General features: G+C 44.0%; 1 protein-coding gene and 1 long non-coding RNA gene across 2 annotated transcripts in view; both read right to left on the bottom strand.

The window, feature by feature from the left end:
* The window catches only part of LOC120910599, a gene marked incomplete at its 3' end in the record, with an annotated part of 60,884 nt that extends 49,698 nt beyond the window's left edge, over positions 1 to 11,186 (bottom strand). The window contains exons 1-2 of the mRNA XM_040322357.1: positions 11,170 to 11,186; positions 9,001 to 9,658 (exon numbers count right to left, since the gene is read on the bottom strand). Of these exons, the coding sequence (XP_040178291.1) occupies positions 9,001 to 9,658; positions 11,170 to 11,186 (675 nt within the window). The remainder of the gene's footprint in view (positions 1 to 9,000; positions 9,659 to 11,169) is intronic.
* Positions 11,187 to 11,576: 390 nt separating this feature from the next.
* On the bottom strand, positions 11,577 to 12,991 carry LOC120909559. Its single transcript, XR_005741301.1, has 3 exons — positions 12,802 to 12,991; positions 11,824 to 12,016; positions 11,577 to 11,743 (listed from the first exon to the last, which is right to left on the bottom strand). It is a non-coding gene; the product is annotated as an uncharacterized LOC120909559 (long non-coding RNA).
* Positions 12,992 to 21,348: the final 8,357 nt, after the last annotated feature.

Genomic DNA, 21,348 nt, shown 5'->3' with positions numbered 1-21,348 from the left:
AGACCAAAGGAGAACGAGGATTTGCAATCCAACGACCTCGACTGTGGAACGCGTTACCAACTAACATCCGAACGGAAGTGAATCACCAGGCCTTCAGGAAAAAACTCAAGACCCACCTATTCTGAAGGCATAATTAGAAGGAAATATACCAAGCGCCTTGAGGCGATTCAGTTTGCATATGTAACGCTATATAAGTTTTTCATTCATTCATACCCATCCCCACCAATCACACCCCTGGACTACATTCATTGGTTCAGAAGTGGAATTGAATCCTGATTGGCTGAAATTCAATCCTAGTTGGTCATCATGCGTCTCGAATAAGAGTGTCTTGCTGTCTACCATGTTTATGGTTGTTAAGTAAGTGACCCTCCTTGATCTCAGTATAAATTTGCATTTCAAGGACTTATGGTCAGGTGGAGACACAATGTCTGCTACTCACTCTAAAGACAATAGTGTAACTTAGTTACTATGCAGACAACAGACATTGGTCTTTTTAAATGCAGAAAACAGAAACTAGGCCCACCTCTCATGATTAAAGTTTTTTCTTTTTAAATTACAAACATGTTATACTTACCTCCACTGTGCAGCTCGTTTTGCACAGAGTGGCCCCGATCCACGTCTTCTGGGGTCCCTCGGCGGCTGTCTCTGGTCCTCCCCGCAAAAACTCCACATATTCATGCGAGCTCCCTCGCATTGTGTGGAGTCCTCGCGTGCCTGCTCCCGTGATACAGCGAGCGGCCATAGCCGCTCACTGTATTACTCGGCCCACGGCATCATTGGATGTGAATGACAGCAGCGCTACCCAATGGCTGCGCTGCTTTCAATCCATCCGCTCTAGCCAATCAACGACCAGGCTGAGCGGCAAAGAGGATGTCGGGGGCCGAACGCGGGACTTTCGAGGGGTCAGGTAAGTATAACAGGGGGCCGGTATAGTCGGAAGTTTTTTCACCTTAATGCATAGAATGCATTAAGGTAAAAAAACTTTTACCTTTACAAGAACATATTACTAGAATTTATCTCCAAAATTAAGGGAATGTTCCGGCCCCGTAACTGGGGGAACGTTCTGATCCTGAAGGGGTTAATCTGCCTGTGTGGTGTAATAATTGCCTGTTGTGGCCTATTTATTGTAGGTGCTGTTTGTTTAGAGGAACATATTACTGGAATTTATCTCCAAAATGAAGGGAATGTTCCGGCCCGGTAAGTGGGGAAATGTTCTGACCCTGAAGGGGTTAATCTAGGTTTCCACACTATATATGTGTGTATCATCATCTGCTGGAGATAAAAGACGTCACAGTGACTATGGAGGAAGAGGACGGACATGAGGGGGGTTATTGGGTATAAATAGAAAATAATATCCTTAGATTGTAAACTCTAACGAGCCGGGCCCTCTGATTCCTCCTGTATTGTAACTGTACTGTCTGCCCTCATGTTGTAAAGTGCTGAACAAACTGTTTGCGCCATATAAATCCTGTATAATAATATTATCCTATTACCTCCTCTGCCGCCAGTTCCAACATTGTCTTCTCTCTACTTCCTCCCGACTCACCTCTCACCCGGAACTTCCTGTCTGTGTGTGACATCACTTCCTGTCTTCCATAGAGACTTGCCTGGGTAAAAGTGAGATCACCACCTTGTGGAGCTCAGAGGATTTGCAGCCCAGAGAAATGTGGCGTAGTGTGAACATGACGTTGTGCTGTGCATGTTTGTACTGTATATCTTTATACACTACATTGCCAAAAGTATTGGGATGCCTGCCTTTACATGACACCCCAGTCTTAGTCCGTGGCAGGGGAGGGCTGGCAGCTTTAGGTCTGGGGAGCAAGTCCAGTTAAGTGGCCTGTTAAACCACAGGCCAGCGGACAGCAGGACCCACATGCCAGCTCCCAGCAGGACCCACAGGCCATGGCCAGCAGGACCCACAAGCCATGGCCAGCACAGGACCTGACAACCAGACAGTGTTGAGTGCTATTTCCTATTTTGAGATTACTGGATGGGCAGGGTAAATGGGGGAGGGGGTCACCTGGGGGTGTCAGGGTCTCCCACCTAAGCGATGCTGATGGCAACTCAGCCTCCTGGGGGGGGGGGGGGGGTGATGATAACTTCAAGTTGCAGACAGAAACAACCTGTCTCTGCCTGCCTCCAGTCCAAGGACTCCGGGACTTGTGGTGGAAAAGTAAGCTGCTCGGTCAGTTTTTTCTTCTCCTCTCTGTGACTGTCTCTCTAAAAACTTCAAGTTGCAGCCATCCGGCACCCAGTCACAGACATCCCAACCCGCAAAAACTTATTTCAGGGAGGTGACACTTCGTGCTGCAGCCTTATCAGTGCCAATTAAATACAGCCTATCAGTGTCCTTCAGTGCCACCTCATTAGTTTGTCCATTAGTGCAGTCTATATGTGTCCATCAATTCCACCTCATCGGTGCAGCCTATCACTGCCCACCAAATAAGCCTATTAGTGCCACCTCATCAGTGTCCACTAGTGGAGTGCTCCAGGCTCTGCCCCCTCCCCTGGCCATAGACAGAAGACAGAGCAGCCCAAGCGTCCATACTCCATTTGGCTGCTCTGTCTTCTGTCTGTGGCTGAGTAACAGACCCAGCCGGGAGATCGCCCAGCACTCGCGGGTGTCCGGGAGCCCGCAACCAAATGCGAGAGACTTGGGATATATGCAGTCACATGAAATGCGTAACCTGCCTCTGCCGAGTCAGTCTCCAGGAGTTGTAGTTTCTAGCTGCTGCTCACCACTGCTCAGTTCTCTCTACCCACCGCCACCAGGAACTTAAAGCGGGAGTTCACCCTAAAAAAATTCTAACATTACAATGAGCTGACCTGTGACACGGACATTAGGCTGGTCTTTTTTTTTTTTTTTCCGTACATACCGTTTTATCTGTATTTTCTCCCCAGATTTCCCGCGGGAGTGGCCGTTCCTATTCACAGGGAAAGTGATTGACGTCCTTCCGACCGGCGCATACAGCGCGTCACGAGTTGTCGAAAGAAGCCGAACGTTGGGTCTGCTCTATACGGCGCCTGCGCACCGATGTTCGGCTTCTTTCGGCAACTCGTGATGCGCCATTTGCGTCGGTCGGAAGAACGTCAATCACTTACCCTGTGAATAGGAACGCCCACTCCCGCGGGGAATCCGGGGAGAAAATACAGATAAAACGGTATGTACGGAAAAAATAAAAAAGACCAGCATAATGTCCGTGTCACAGGTCAGCTCGTTGTAATGTTACAAATTTTTTTAGGGTGAACCCCCGCTTTAAACATGGTCCGGACTACAACACAGCCAATCGTTCGACTTCCTGCACAAAAAAAATGTCAATGAAAGCAGCCATTTTTAATATAAGTTAGGCAGCCTGGGGGGAATTTTCCACCCTGCCCCCCGGCCCAGCCCACTCCAGGTAGGTAGGGTTCAATATTGAGCTGGCCCATCCTGTGCAGCTATAACAGCTTCAACTTTTCTGGGAAGGCTGTCCACAAGGTTTAGGAGTGTGTCTTTGGATATGTTTAACCATTCTTCCAGAAGCACATTTGTGAGGTCAGGCACTGCCTTGCAGTCTCCGCTCTAATTCATCCCAAAGGTGTACTGTCAGGTTGAGGCCAGGTCTCTGTGCAGGTCAGTAGAATTCCTCCACCCTAAACCTGCTCATCCATGTCTTTATAGACCTTGCTTTGCACACTGGTGCGCAGTCATGTTGGAACAGGAAGTGGCCGTCCCCAAACTGTTCCCACAAAGTTGGGAGCATAAAATTGTCCAAAAAGCCTTGGTTTGCTGACACCTTAAAGCCCTGAACACACGATCGGTTTGTCTGATGAAAACGGGCCGTGGGACCGTTTTCATCGGACAAACCGATCATATGTGGGCCCCATCGTTTTTTTCCATCGGTGAAAAAAAATAGAACCTGTTTTAAATTTTTCCTATGGATAAAAAAACGATAGAAAAAAACGATCGTCTGTGGGGAAGTCCATCAATCAAAAATCCACGCATGCTCAGAATCAAGTCGACGCATGCTCGGAAGCATTGAACTTCATTTTTTTCAGCACATCGTAATGTTTTACGTCACTGCGTTAGACACAATCGGATTTTTAACCGATGGTGTGTAGGCAAGACTGATGAAAGTCAGCTTCATCGGATATCCGATTAAAAAATGCATCGGATTAGATTCCATCAGATATCTGATCGTGTGTACAGGGCTTTAGAGTTCCCTTCACTGAAACTAAGGGGCCAGGCCCAACTCCTGAAAAACATCCCCAAACCATAATCCCCCTCCACCAAATGATTTAGAGGAGTGGCCCAATACTTTTGGCAATAAAGTGTGGATGAGCGATTTGGGGTGGAGGAACTTGACTAACCTGCATAAAGTTTTCGGCAACAAAAGTCCAATGGTGCAAAGTCTGACCGTGTGTACAGAAATCCATCGGACTTTTCTCCAAAGTACAAACACACATGCCCAGAACCAATGTTAAAATCAACCAATAATAGCAGAAGTTGACCAAAGGGCCAGTCAAGTTACATAGTTACATAGTTAGTCAGGTTGAAAAAAGACACAAGTCCATCCAGTTCAACCACAAAAAACAAAATAAAAAAACACAGTAAAATCCTATACACCCAACTCCATACCCACAGTTGATCCAGAGGAAGGCAAAAAACCCCAGCGGAGCATGATCCAATTTGCTACAGCAGGGGAAAAAATTCCTTCCTGATCCCCCGAGAGGCAATCGGATTTACCCTGGATCAACTTTACCCACAAATCTTAGTACTCAGTTATATTCTGTACATTTAGGAAAGAATCCAGACCTTTCTTAAAGCAATCTACTGAGCTGGCCAGAACCACCTCTGGAGGGAGTCTGTTCCACATTTTCACAGCTCTTACTGTGAAAAAACCTTTCCGTATTTGGAGGTGAAATCTCTTTTCCTCTAGACGTAAAGAGTGCCCCCTTGTCCTCAGTGTTGACCGTAAAGTGAATAACTCAACACCAAGTTCACTGTATGGACCCCTTATATATTTGTACATGTTGATCATATCCCCCCTTATTCTCCTCTTCTCAAGAGTGAATAGATTTAGTTCCTCTAATCTTTCCTCATAGCTGAGCTCCTCCATGCCTCTTATCAGTTTGGTTGCTCTTCTCTGCACTTTCTCCAGTTCTCCTATATCCTTTTTGAGAACTGGTGCCCAAAACTGAACTGCATATTCCAGATGAGGTCTTACTAATGATTTGTACAGGGGCAAAATTATATCTCTGTCTCTGGAGTCCATACATCTCTTAATACAAGAAAGGACTTTGCTCGCTTTGGAAACCGCAGCTTGGCATTGCATGCCATTATTGAGCTTATGATCAACTAAAACCCCCAGATCCTTCTCCACTACAGACCCCCCCAGTTGTACTCCCCCTAGTATGTAAGATGCATGCATATTCTTAGCCCCCAAGTGCATAACTTTACATTTATCAACATTAAACCTCATCTGCCACTTAGTCGCCCAATCAGACAGAGCATTGAGGTCGGCTTGTAAATTGGAGACATCCTGCAAGGACGTTATTCCACTGCATAGCTTGGTGTCATCTGCAAAGACAGAAATGTTACTTTTGATCTCAGACCCAATATCATTTATAAATATATTGAAAAGTAAGGGTCCCAGCACTGAACCTTGGGGTACACCACTCATAACATTGGACCATTCAGAGTAAGAATCATTAACCACGACTCTCTTTCTATCCATTTACAAACTGATATATCCAATCCTGTAGACCTTACCTTACACATGAGCCGTGTGTGCGGAACTGTATCGAAGGCTTTTGCAAAATCCAAATATATCACGTCCACCACCATGCCTCTGTCCAGGGTTTTACTTACCTCTTCATAAAAGGAAATCAGGTTTGTCTGACAACTTCTGTCTTTCATGAATCCATGTTGACTGCTGCTTAAATAGTTTTTTTCCAGCAAGAACTCATCCATGTGGTCTTTTATTAAACGTTCCAGTATCTTCCCAACTATAGAAGTTAGACTAACAGGTCTATAGTTACTTGGTAAAGACTTTGTTCCCTTTTTAAATATGGGCACCACATTGGCCCTGCGCCAATCCAGTGGTACTATTCCTGTCTTTAATGAGTCCCTAAATATTAGATACAGTGGCTTTGAAATGACAGAGCTCAACTCACCTAGGATCCGTGGATGGATGCCATCAGGTCCAGGTGCTTTATCCACCTTTATTCTGTCTAAATATTTCTGGACCATATCACTTTTAAGCCATTGTGGAATTGAGGCTGTGTCACTCCCACCCCCATTTTGGACATGAGCTCCCCCATGCTCCATTGTATACACAGAGCTGAAGAAAACATTTAGTAAATTTGCCTTCTCTTTGTCCCCAGTCACCCACTCTAGATTATTTTGTAAGGGGCCTACATGCTCAGACTTCACCTTTTTACTATTAATATATTTAAAGAATTTTTTGGGGTTTGTCCTACTATCTTTTGCAATCTGTCGTTCGTTTTGAATTTTTGCATCCTTGATTTCCTTTTTACATATCCTGTTATATTCTTTGTAACATTTAAACAACACTAGTGTTCCTTCATTTTTATATTTTTTAAAAGCTACTTTCTTATTGTTTATAGCTTTTTTAACTTTGACCGTGAGCCACATAGGTTTTATTTTTAGCCTTTTAAACTTATTGCCCATGGGAACATACTTTGCAGTGAGGTTCCACACAGTCTTTTTGAAGAATTCCCATTTCTGTTCTGTGTTCATCTGTGTCAATAGTCCCTCCCAGTCCAAGTCCTGGAGAGCAGCCCTCATCCTTGGAAAATTTGCTCTCTTAAAATTTAGTGTTTTAATATTTCCTGTATGTATTTCTTGCTTATAGTTAATATTAAATGAAATCATGTTATGATCACTGCTACCCAGGTGTTCCTTTATCTGAACATTAGTAATAAGCTCTGCATGGTTTGAAATTATCAGGTCCAACAGGGCATCATTCCTAGTTGGGGCCTCAATAAACTGCACCATAAAATTGTCCTGCAATAGGTTTTTAAATTTTTGTCCTTTAACTGTCCCAGAAGTGCCATTAATCCAGTCAATTTCTGGGTAGTTAAAATCCCCCACCGTCCCAGACCTTGCAGCCCTTTCCATCTGTGCAAGGAGCTGAGTCTCCACCTCCTCATTAACATTGGGTGGTTTATAACAAACTCCAATGATTAATTTTGAACTACGCACATCTGTATGCAGTTCCACCCATAATGCTTCAGCCTCATCACACTCTCCATCAACCAGGTTCTCTTTCACGCTTGTAAAGGTAAAGAGCAGAAAAACCACGTGATGTTGGGAAATTTTGCAGAAAAGTCCTGCCGTGTGTATGCTATGGGTGTGCCCGGCCAACTCCCTTCAGACAAATATCCACGGAATAGTTTGTTAGAAGTCCGATTGTGTGTATGAGGCTTTAGACACATTCCTAAACCTTGTGGACGGCCTTCCCAGAAGAGGTGAAGCTCTTACAGCTGCAAAGGGTGGAGCCAACTCAATATTGAACCTTACAGACTAATGGCCCGTACACACAATCCGAATATCATATGAAAAATGTCGTCTGAGGAAGAATCGTACGATAATCCGATCGTTAGTACAGGGCTTCCGTGAGCCGATCATAACAGTTCATCCGATATTATTTTATCGGACATGCACAAAAACTTTCTTCGTACGATACCTAATCGTACGATTTTCATTTCGTCAGTATAGTTGTCGTCCGAAAAAACAACACAAATACATTACAACACATTACATCACTTCCGTTTTTTTTTTTCTCTCGTAAAAGAATTTTCGTGACTTTAGTAACCTATTCAACTTCTACTTGCGACTAGTAAATTAAAAAAAGTCAGACGATCTGTCATCCGATATTCGGATCGTGTGTACGGGTCATTAGACTGGGATGCAATTAAAGTTCACGTGTAAAGGGAGGTGTCACAATACTTTTGGTAACATAGTGTATGTGGTATCGCTGCAATCTTCAGGAGCAGGAGAATTCATTTGGGGTTGTTCTTTGGTGGAAGGTTATGGTTGTAAAAGAGTTTTTTTTTTTTTTTACTATTTTGGGCCAGTTCTCCTTTGATAAAAAATAAATAAAAATCAGGAGACATCAATCACCATTTACCACCAAATGAAAGCCCAATTTGTCCTGAAACAAACGCGGTATAATCCACCTGGAGGCACAAAGTAGATGTGATGATATGTACGGTTTTACTAACACATGTCAAAGTTGTAGAATTGTGCTTGGGCATTAACATTTGTTTTACCCTTAGGTGTGAAGGAGTTCACACAGTGATTTCCTATGACTGTCAGCCCCATCTAGTGGCCATAATGAGGTATCTATCCTGATCAACCTAAGATTCCACATTTAGGCCACTAGATGGAGCCAATGATCATAGGAAATCACTTTATGACATAAAATACGACCAGAATTTCTCATAGTACGGCGAATGTGTGTCACACTTGGTCAACATTTTTTTTTAAACTAGACCTGTAAATGTTTATTACATAGAGATAGTCTGGTTGAAAAAAGACACAAGTCCATCTAGTTCAATCAATAGAAAAAAAAAATTGACACCACAAAATTTACCAATGAGAGGTTATGACTCCATTTTTATTTTTCTCCTGCTATCAATGGCCAACACGGTACAACACTTCATCCATGTCTTTGGTGATCTCTGATCTCCTTATCAACTGTTTCTTACATGATGAAGATCAGCCATGGAGTATATCTGAGGTGTATATCGGGGTGTGCTTCTTCCCCACATGTCCAGCAACATTTATATACAAGACATTTCCCGCACTCACTAATACACTTCAAGGGTTGTGTGGGATCCCTGATGTACAGGAAGACAGGACTTCAGTGAGGAACATTTCCCTCACTCAGGACAGGAATATGGCTTCTCCCCCGTGTGAGATCTCTGATGTCTGTAAAGATTGGACTTCTGTGAAAAACATTTTCTGCACTCAGGGCAAGAATACGGCTTCTCACCCGTGTGTAATCTCTTATGTCTGGAAAGACTGGACTTTTCTGAAAAACATTTCCCACACTCAGAACAGGAATACAATTTCTTACCCATGTGTGACCTCAGATGATTGGAAAGACTGAACTTATCTGAAAAACAATTCCCACACTCAGGACAGGAATACGATTTCTCAACCATGTGCAATCTCTGATGTGTGTCAAGATTCGACTTAACAGAAAAACATTTTCCGCACTCAGGACAGGAATACGGCTTCTCACCCGTATGCAACCTCTGATGTGTATCAAGATGTGACTTCTCTAAAAAACAATTCCCGCACTCAGGACAGGAATACGGCTTCTCACCCGTGTGCCATCTCTGATGTCTGTAAAGATTTGACCTGACTGAAAAACATTTCCCGCACTCAGGACAGAAATACGGCTTCTCACCCGTGTGTGATCTCTGATGCTTATAAAGACTGGACTTATCTAAAAAACATTTCCCACACTCAGAACAGGAATGTGGCTTCTCACCTGTATGAATTTTTTTATGCTTATTTAGAGTAGACTTAGAATTGAAACACTTCTCGCACTCAGTACAGAAAAATCTCTTATCTGTTGGAAGGACGGCACCGTCCCTCACAGTCTGAGGTTCCTCAGGATAAGCGGAATACAATGGTCCGGCACCGTCCTGCACAGTCTGAGGTTCCTCAGGATAAGAGGACGGAATACAATGGTCCGGCACCGTCCCGCACAGTCTGAGGTTCCTCAGGATAAGAGGAATACGATGGTCCGGCACCGTCCCTCACAGTCTGAGGTTCCTCAGGATAAGAGGAATACGATGGTCCGGCACTGTCCCGCACAGTCTGAGGTTCCTCAGGATAAGAGGAATACGATGGTCCGGCACCGTCCCGCACAGTCTCCCATCCATCTACTAAAATAGAAATACAAAGATTATTACTAGACATGAGCAGATTGGTTCCCCTAACCCAGGACTCCGCCCACATCAGGCAGCTTTGTCTCTGAGGATCTTATAAGTCCCCCCTCAAGGTAACTAGTAAATGGGTCCTCTGATCTCCTACCAGATAATTTCTTTATTCATGGACCTTAGTCAGAGAGTGAGGAAACAACGAGAACTGTCTTTTATAGGAGTGACAGTGATGAGGGGATAATAGGACGAGTGTCTCCACCCCCTCTATCACTCATTGCCATCTTCCCAACACAAGAAGTCCTACACTTCCTTATTTAGTCATGAATAACAGTGGGGCTGAGACCCACCAGAGGTCAGAGAGTGAGGATGGGGGAAGAACAACCAAGATGAAGACTGGACTGATCCTGAAGACCACCATCATTGGGTTATTGACTTCTCCCCCTCATTATCACTTTCTGTTTAAGGTTTCAAACTCTGAGGATGTTATCACATTATTATCAACATGTACAAGTCTGTGCTCCAATCATATCATCCAATATAATATGTCCAGCTGCTAGAAAATGGGTGTAACAAAAGAGAAAACATATTATGTGTGTATATATATATATATATATATATATATATATACACACACAAGGCTTTTTTTCTCAAATAATAGGTGCTGGAACTCAACCACGAACCCCTCCAAAACCTCTGCCCCCACACACACCTCACAAACAGTAGGAGGGTCTTAAAGGGGCATTAAATACCAGTATTGCATTACATACAGAGTGCGGAGTTCAGGGGGGTTACACACAGAGTTCAGAGCTGTCACTTGTAAACACAGAAACCGGACTTCTGTGTTTACAAGAGGTTGTTGTGAGCAGGTACCAAGGGGTTTGAGCCAGAGGTGGTGAAACCGAGTTCCACCAAGTTCCACCTGTAAAAAAGCCCTGTACATATATATATATAGTAGAGGGAAGAGAGAAAAGGTCAGGAGTATGTAATGTACAACATATTGTATAAGATACAATCAGTGAGCAGTATGGGTGGAGGAATGGATTTAGTGTTAATGACCCACCTGTGCTGATCTCTGTAGGAGTGTCCTCCTCTATAAATGTCCCCGTTATTCCATCCTCCTCCATAGACTGCTGATCATCCCTCACATACGTCTCTTCTTCTTCTGATTTCACCTCAAATTCTATATCGATTGGATCTCCACTCTAAACCAAGAAAATGAGAGAGAATATCATCTGTAAGATAAGAGCTTTATTATTGTGAGATCACATAAGAAATCCACACATTGTCTCTGTAAGTGTATGATCTAGATTCTCCGTCCCACCAACCTTGTAACAGGGAGGGATGGTGTGACCTTCCTGTGTGGAATCCCGGGAATACAGAGGACGGGGACATCTCTCTAGTGGGTTTCTGTAGCTGGATGACTCCACCGTGGTGTCCTGGTACAGATCTTTGTGTCCTTTTGGAAACTCCTCCATCACCCCATCCTCATCATCCTCCTCTTTTATCTCTTCTTTAACCTCAACTTTAGGATCTCTCAGGTTTCCACTCTGAATATATAATAAAAATGACATCAATGGTAACAATGCAGATAATGTACAGATCCTAATGATACTATCAGTGATTGTTCCTCATCTACCTGATGATGGTGAGGGATGGTGTGACCTTCCTGTGTGGAATCCCGGGAATACAGAGGACGGGGACATCTCTCTGGTGGGTTTCTGGTATTAGGCGGCTCCATCATATCCTTGTTTCCTGAAAGCTCCTTCATTACACCATATTCCTCGCTCTCTTCCTTGTACTCTTCTTTAATAACACTATTATAATCCTCAAGGTTTCCACTCTGAATATATAATAAAACATTTATTGTAACAAACATGTTTGTGTATAAATAATAACTATTCATAATTGTTCCTCATCTACCTGATGATGGTGGGGGATGGTGTGACCTTCCTGTGTGGAATCCCGGGAATACAGAGGACGGGGACATCTCTCTGGTGGGTTTCTGTTACTTGATTGCTCCATCATGATGTCCTTCAGAAAGCTGCTTCATCACTCCATACTCCTCATCTTCCTCTTTTTTAACAACAATATTATCATCCCCGATGTTTCCACTCTGAATATATAAACATGTTTGTGTATAAATCCTACCAGTGATTGTTACCCATCTACCTGATCATGGTGGGGGATGGTGTGAATGAATATCTGAGACTTGGATCAATATGGAAACATTTGTTTTCAGGACATTCTTTCTACAAATGAAATTTTCCCTCTTTCTACCCATTTAAATCTTCTAAAATACATACATATTCCATCCCCCACTACTAATAAAAGTCATATAGTCCGTTAGTATACACTGATGAGGTGAAAAGGTGATTGGTGGGAAAGGTGACACACCAACAAAATGAAGATAATGTTCCGGCCCCGTAACTGGGGGAACGTTCTGACCTGAAGGGGTTATTCTGTCTGTGTGGTGTAATAATTGCCCGTTGTAGGCCCTGTGTGGTCAGGATGGTCATTGTCTTGTCTATTTTGTTGCTGTGCTGTTTGTTTACAGGAACATATAACTAGAATTTAACTATAAAATGAAGGAAATGTTCCGGCCCGGTAAGTGGGGAAATGTTCTGACACTAAAGGGGTTAATCTAGGTTCCCACACTATATATGTGTGTATCATCATCTGCTGGAGATAAAAGACGTCACAGTGACTATGGAGGAAGAGGACGGACATGACGGGGTTACTGCGTGTAAATAGAAAATAATATCCTTAGATTGTAAGCTCTAATGAGCCGGGCCCTCTGATTCCTCTTCTATTGTAACTGTACTGTCTGCCCTCATGTTGAAAGTGCTGAACAAACTGTTGGCGCCATATAAATCCTGTATAATAATATTATCTTAATACCTCCTCTGCTGCCAGTTCCAACAATGTCTCTACTTCCTGCCGACTCACCTCTCACCCAGAACTTCCTGTCTGTATGTGACATCACTTCCTGTCTTCCATAGAGACTTGCCTGGGAAGAAGTGAGATCACCACCTTGTGGAGCTCAGAGGATTTGCAGCCCCAAGAAACGTTTCGTACTGTGAGCACGGCCTTGTGCTGTGTGTAGGTAATGTATATCTTTATACACTACATTGCCAAAAGTATTGGGACACCTCCCTTTACACGCACATAAACTTTCTTGGTATCCCAGTCTTAGTCCGTAGCATGGGAGGGCTGGTGGGCAAGCCCAGTCAAGTTGCCCATTGAACCACCTACCCACAGGCCAGAGGCTAGCAGGACCCAGAGGCCAACGACCAGCTCCCAGCAGGACCCACAGGCCAGAAGAAACCATCGGCCATGGCCAGCAGGATCCAACAAATATACATGTGGCGCTAATTCTGGGACAGATCCTGTGATACTGAAAGTCCAAATGGCCAGGGGGCTGCTCTGCAGCCAGAAAGTCCACTGATTTCAGGAACAGCCTTTTGCAGGGAAGCAGAAGCGGTCTCCACAATATGCAAGAAAGAAAACAAATGCAGGTGTCTCCGAGTGAAGACTGTTAATGCCGCGTACACACGATCATTTTTCAGCATGAAAAAAAAACATCGGTTTTCAGCATGTCCAAAAAACGACGTTTCTCCAACTTCATCATTAAAAACGACATTGTCCACACATCATCGTTTTAAAAAAAAAGATGAACAAAGCGCGGTGACGTACAACACGTACGACGGCACTCTAAAGGGGAAGTTCTATTCGCCTTTGGGCTGCTGATTCCTTGTTAGTTAAAGACGATTCGTGCTTTTCTGTCTGTTACAGCGTGATGAATGTGCTTACTCCATTATTAGGGTTGTCCCGATACCATTTTTTTAGGACCGAGTACAAGTACCGATACTTTTTTTTATGTACTCGCCGATACCGAATACCGATACTTTTTTTAAAATGTGTCCCCAAATGCAGCGATGTCCCCCACGAATGCAGCCATGTCCCCCACGAATGCAGCCATGTCCCCCCACATATTGCAGCCATGTCCACCACATATTGCAGCCATGTCCCCCACATAATGCAGCCATGTCCCCCCATATATCCAGCCATGTCCCCCATATATCCAGCCATGTCCCCCACATATATCCAGCCATGTCCCCCATACCTAGATGATGCCGCTGCCGCGTTAATCACCGTGCGGGGAACATTACAGCTTTCGTTTGAATAGCTGTTTTCCCCGCCGTGCATAGACACTCCCCCTTGCTCGGGATTGGACAGATCACCCGTCCAATCCCGAGCAAGGGGGAGTGTCTATACACGGCGCGGCGGGGAAAACAGCTATTCAAACGAAAGCTGTAATGTTTCCCGCACGCAGATTAACACGGCGGCGGCTTTGCGGTATGCAGCGGTGGCGGCACAAGTATTCGGCCAGGCATCGGGGGCATTTGCGGGAGTACAAGTACTCCCGCAAATACTCGGTATCGGTCCCGATACCGATACTGGTATTGGTATCGGGACAACCCTATCCATTATGAATGGTAGTTTTACCAGAACGAGCACTCCCGTCTCATAACTTGCTTCTGAGCATGCGCAGGTTTAAAACGTCGCTTTAGCCCACACACGATCATTTTTTACAACCCGAAAAACAACATAGTTTAAAACGACGTTAAAAAATGCAGCCGGTAGGCTGCCTGTGACGTCATCACCACCAGCGCTGTGGTCCAGGGAGTGTTCCAAGCCTCCTCTTCAGCTCTCCTCCACCAAACCATCTTCCTGCCGGCCAGGAGAGTCTACAGAGCGGCTGTGCCAGCTCGCCTTTGGTTAACCAACCTGATGGATGCCTTGCTGAGCGTTCACTAACAGATGTACTCATCATTGTAATCCTAAATGTAAGTTACTATGTGATTGTTTGAATACACACTTGACAGTCTACACTCAGAGACGCCTGCATTTGATTTCTTACTTACCAGCAGGATCCACAGGCATTGGCCAGAAGGACCTAGAGGACCCAGAGGCCATGGCCAGCAGGACCCACAAATATACAGCTACATTTTAAAAAGTGTTTTTGTTTTGTTTACTATTTTGGGCCAGTTCTTCTGATTTTTTTTTTATCAAAGGAGACATCAATCACCATTTACCACCAAATGAAAGCCCAATTTGTCCTGAAACAAACGCGGTATAATCCACCTGGAGGCACAAAGTAGTTGTGATTGTACGGTTTTACTAACACACGTCAAAGTTGTAGAATTGTGCTTAGGCATTAACATTTGTTTTACCCTTAGGTGTGAATGAGTTCACACAGTGATTTCTTATGACTGTCAGCCCCATCTAGTGGCCATAATGAGGTATCTATCCTGATCAACCTAAAATTCCACATTATGGCCACTAAATGGAGCCAATGATCATAGGAAATCACTTTATGACATAAAATACGACCAGAATTTGTCATAGTACGGCGAATGTGTGTCACACTTGGTCAACAATTTTTGTTTAAACTAGACCTGTAAATGTTTATTACATAGAGATAGTCTGGTTGAAAAAAGACACAAGTCCATCAAGTTCAATCAATAGAAGAAAAAAGTTTACACCACAAAATTTACCGATGAGGGGTAATGACTCCATTTTAATTTTTCTCCTGCTATCAATGGTCAACACGGTACAACACTTCATCCATGTCTTTGGTGATCTCTGATCTCCTTATCAACTGTTTCTTACATGATGAAGATCAGCCATGGAGTATATCTGAGGTGTATATCAGGGTGTGCTTCTTACATAAAAAGCAACATTCATATACAAGATATTTCCCGCACTCAAGGCACTAATTCCCCCCCGAGGGTTGTGTGGGGCCCCTGATGTACAGGAAGACAGGACTGCAGTGAGGAACATTTCCCTCACTCAGGACAGGAATATGGCTTCATCTTTGTGTGAGATCTCTGATGTCTGGAAAGATGGGACTTCCTTGAAAAACATTTCCCGCACTCAGAGCAAGAATACGGCTTCTCACCCGTGTGCAATCTCTGATGTCTGGAAAGATGTGAATTCCTTGAAAAACTTTTCCCGCACTCAGGACAAGAATGCAGCTTCTCACCCGTGTGCAGTCTCTGATGTCTGGAAAAATGCGACTTATCTGAAAAACATTTCCCACACTCAGGACAGGAATACGGCTTCTCACCCGTGTGCAACCTCTGATGTGTATCAAGATGTGACTTCTCTGAAAAACATTTCCCGCACTCAGGACAGGAATACGGCTTCTCACCCGTGTGCAATATCTGATGTCTGTAAAGATTTGACTTGACTGAAAAACATTTCCCGCACTCAGGACAGGAATATGGCTTCTCCCCCGTGTGTGATCTCTGATGCTTATAAAGACTGGACTTATCTAAAAAAACATTTCCCACACTCAGAACAGGAATGTGGCTTCTCACCTGTATGAATTTTTTTATGCATATTAAGAGTAGACTTAGAATTGAAACACTTCTCGCACTCAGTACAGAAAAATCTCTTATCTGTTGGAAGGACGGCACCGTCCCTCACAGTCTGAGGTTCCTCAGGATAAGAGGAATACGATGGTCTGGCACCGTCCCGCACAGTCTGAGGTTCCTCAGGATAAGAGGAATACGATGGTCCGGCACCGTCCCGCACAGTCTGAGGTTCCTCGGGATTAGAGGAATACGATGGTCCCGCACAGTCTGAGGTTCCTCAGGATTAGAGGAATACAATGGTCCGGCACCGTCCCGCACAGTCTGAGGTTCCTCAGGATAAGAGGAATACAATGGTCCATCTACACTGTGTGGTCCTGGATGGACATTTGAGGTAGTCGGGTTTTCTCCTGGACTATACTGTGTGATGTCCTCATCTTCTACTTTACAGTCTGGAGACAAAGTGAGACAATCCTCTGAGGTTTTCCTCATCTCCCGTCCATCTACTAAAATAGAAATACAAAGATTATTACTAGACATGAGCTGATTGGTTCCCCTAAACCAGGACTCTGCCCAAATCAGGCAGCTTTGTCTCTGAGGATCTTACAATTCCCCCCTCAAGGTAACTAGTAAATGGGTCCTCTGATCTCCTACCAGATCATTTCTTTATTCATGGACCTCAGTCAGAGAGTGAGGAAACAACGAGAACTGTCTTTTATAGGAGTGACAGTGATAAGGAGATTATAGGACGAGTGTCCCCACCCCCTCTATTAGAGGTAGACTAATATGGGTTTTTCTCTTGCCGATGCTAATATTTAGAAATTGGGGCGGCCGATGACCGATATATGATGCCGATTTTTGTGGCCGATATTTTAGGCAGATTTAAAAAAAAAAAAAAACAACCTCACCCACTCCACTCTTTCCTGCTTACTCCTGTCACTCTAGCACACACTTGATGTCCTCAGTACAGAGGGCACTGGTTTGGAACTGACAGATGGCACTATTGGCACTGGCAGGTGGCACTGGTTTGGAACTGACAAATGGCCCTGGCTGGTACTGGTTGGGATTGGCAGGTGGCACTAGTTTAAAACTGACAGATGGCACTATTGGCACTAGCAGGTGGCACTGGTTTGGAACTGACAGATGGCACTGGCTGGCATTGGCAGGTGGCACTGGTTTGGAACTGACAGATAGCACTATTGGCACTGGCAGGTGGCACTGGTTTGGAACTGACAGATGGCACTAGTTTGGGACAGATGGCACTGGCAGGTGGCACTGTCAATTGGAACTGGTTGGCACTGGCAGGTGGCACTGATTGGCGGTGGCACTGGCTGACAGTGGCGGGTGACACCGGTTGGCACTGGCGGGTGACACTGGTTGGCACTGACAGATTTCACACTAAGCTGAGTGTAACTGTGTGAAACTAACAGAGAGGAGAGAGAGAGGAGCTGTCAGCTCGATGTCAGGGGTGGGCGGGACCCAGCAGCTAAATTACACCAGCCAATGATTGGGCTGCTTTAGAAAGGGGGCGGGGCCACATACACGACCCCAGAAGAATTGCAAAGATAGAGATCCTGCTATACCCTGGCATGGGGCAGAAGACCCAAGACACATGCCACTGGTGCCTAGGTTGAGCAATGCCTATAGCGAGAGTCAACATTTTGCTGCCAACTGAACCCCAGAATCTCCATAAATCCAGTCTAGATCCATAAATTGTGTCTGCAGCACAGAGAAGGAAGATTATCCTAGAGAAATACAGGAATACAGGACGGGGAACACAGCTCAGGAAAGTGACCAGGGGATTACAGGCTGATATCACCCAGTCCCCGCCTTACTCTGGACCAATCAGTGAGCAGTATGGGTGGAGGAATGGATTTAGTGTTAATGACCCACCTGTGCTGATCTCTGTAGGAGTGTCCTCCTCTATAAATGTCCCCGTTATTCCATCCTCCCCCATAGACTGCTGATCATCCCTTACATACGTCTCTGATTTCACCTCAAATTCTATATCGATTGGATCTCCACTCTAAACCAAGAGAATGAGAGAGAATATCATCCGTAAAATAAGAGCTTTCATATTGTGACATCACATTAAAAATCCACACATTGTCACTGTAAGTGTATGTTCTAGATTCTCCGTCCCACCAACCTTGTAACAGTGAGGGATGGTGTGACCGTCCTGTGTGGAATCCCGGGAATACAGAGGACGGGGACATCTCTCTGGTGGGTTCCTGGTATTAGGTGGCTCCATCATATCATTGTGTTCTTCTGAAAACTCCTCCATTACTCCATACTCCTCATCCTCCTCTTTTATCTCTTCTTTGATAAAAATATTATCATCCCCGAGGTTTCCAATCTGCAATATATTATAAAACATTTATTGTAATACACAGACTTAAAGGATACTTTTGAGATAAATTTCAAACCAATACTTGGTACAATCAGAACATTGCTAGAAGGCTGGAGTAGAGGGATGCATTCATGGTTTGGGAGATGTAATATCTTAAAAATTAGCGTAGTGCCAACATTTCTTTATCTCTTTCAAGCTCTACCAATTCAGATCCCCATGTCGTACTTCAATCAAGTCCAGACGATATTTACAAAATGTATCTGGGCATGTAAACGGCCGAGGATTGGAAGGAAATTATTGACCCTACCCAAAGGGGCTGGAGGGAAATCAGCACCTGATATGTTAAAATAGTACCAGGCCGCCCAGTTGGGTAGGATAGTTGACTGGAGTAGACATGGGGTACATAGATTGTGGGTCACTATTGAGCAACAAATGTGCCCCATACCTTTAAATAGGGCATTATGGTGCTATACGGCACTACCCCATACAGTTAAAACTTACCCTACAAAAAGCCCAACTCTATGGACTGGCAACAAAGTATGTCAGAATCCGAAATTCTCTACTAAAAGTTCCCCCCTCTATCCGATTGTAGGAAACCCAGAGTTTAAGCCAGGCATGGAATCTCAGATTTTTAAAAAATTAAGAGAGAAAGGTAGATTTCAAGCCTCACGTTTTTTGGGAGAAAGGGAGTGGCTAACAATACGGGAATTAACACAAAGTGGGGGGTGTTGTGAAATACCGATATGGCAAGCGCGGCAGGTCCGACACTTTTTGGAAACTCTGGGGAATGCAGAAAATTACAATCGGACATTAACAAAGTTTGAGGAATATTGTGGGGGGGATGAACCACTCCACCACGTGGTTTCCAAAATGTATATATTGTTGACTGCACCCCCAGATGCCTTTAAAATGTCATGCCTGGCCAAATGGGAAAGAGATTTAGGACAAACATTCTCCCCAGTACAATGCCAGAATATTATAGACCTGACGTTAAAATACTCAAGGTGTACGAAAATACTAGAATTAAATGATAAAATACTAACACGTTGGTACTAAACGCCAGCACGTCTAAACATTTTTTTCAGAAGTCTCAGATAGATGCTGGAGAGGTTGTGGGGAGAAAGGGACAATGATACATATATTCTGGGGCTGCCCGGCTGCATTCACACCTGAGCGTCGGTCGTTTTTTTCGGCATTTTTTTCCGGCGTTTTGTTGCGCGTATTCATGCTTATTTGCGCGTTTGCATACAGCGTTGTCCGACGTTTTTATACTTCTACGTTTTTTATTTTAGCCAATAGGAAAAATTATCATCTTTTCATCACTTGTTGCTATGTTGGTAGATTTTTTTAATCTTCTGCATGGGCGACAAGTTCTATTGATTAAAGCTACGAAACGCCCGTAGCAAACGCCCGTTGTCGCGCAAGTTGCTTGAATCGAGCGTTTCCATTACTTTCTATGGGACATGGAAACGCTCAAATACGCCCAAACCGCCCGATACGCGCGGACTTGTTTGACCTTCAGGCGATCGTCGTTTCAGCGTTCGGCATTGAGATGTGAACAGTCTCCATAGAGAATAATGTAATTTCGACCCTCCGGCGTATTGTAGCGTCGTGCTTCAGGCGTTAAAATGCCTAGGTGTGAATGGAGCCTAATAAGACAATTTTGGCAAACAGTTCAGAGAATTACCCGATTACTTTACGGAATATCAGATTCCAGATGATCCTGCTTTTTGTCCGTTACATCATATACAAATTACACCGAAAAGATATATGGGGTCAGTAATATGTCATTTGATAAATGCGGCAAAAAGCTGTATTGCAATAAACTGGAAAGATCCTAAAGCACCTTCAATTTCAATGTGGCTTAAAAAAGTAAGGAAAATAGGAATGATGGAGAAACTTTTGCCAATGACGATAGATAAGAAAGAACAAATTAAAAGGATATGGGCACCTTGGGAGTCATTCATACAATCAGAGGAAGGTAAAAATGTATTAGGGGTGTAATAATAAGAACGAGGTTGATAGGGAGATAGAGAAAATAGGAAGCTTATCTGGACATCGTACATCGGAGAGGACAGCGGAGGGGGGATCTTTTTTTTTTTTTTTCCCCCGATCCGCACCATTGCTCAGATGAGGAGATGGGGATCTTGGGGAGGGGATAAGGGGTGAGGGAATGAGGGAAAAGAAATGTGGAAGGAAGAGATGCGCAGTTAAAGAGGGAATCAGCTTAAAAAGTATGGAATATATGGATTAATTAGGGTAGGAAATGAAATACTGGGGGAAAATGGATTTATGTTAAAGAAGGAATGGTACTTTGTTTTCGTCATCTTTTCCCCGCTATATTGGATTTTAAGTCGCGGTGGATATATTATTATTTTCCTCTGATGTAATATATGAAATGCAACATAGTTGAAGAGGAAGACGTAATGTAATATTTATATACAATGTTTGTATTATTATTGGATTTTGTCTGTTCCTTTTATTTTTGTCTCTGTAGATCTTCCTTATTTAAAATAAAAACAGAGAATTAAAAAAAAAAAAAAGAAACTGGGGGAGTGTTCTGATCTTGATGGGGTAAATCTGCCCGTGTGTTGTAATAATTGCAGTTTGCATACCTCCCAACTTTTCAACTTCAGAATGAGGGACAAATGAGCGAATCGAGGTAATCGCGGGGGAGTGCCGCGAAATCGCGGGACAATAGCACTGCTCGCGGGATTT

The sequence above is a fragment of the Rana temporaria genome, chromosome 8 (genome assembly GCF_905171775.1).
Source record: "Rana temporaria chromosome 8, aRanTem1.1, whole genome shotgun sequence".
NCBI classification, from domain to species: Eukaryota; Metazoa; Chordata; class Amphibia; order Anura; family Ranidae; genus Rana; species Rana temporaria.
This window is presented reverse-complemented; position numbering and strand designations above follow the sequence as displayed.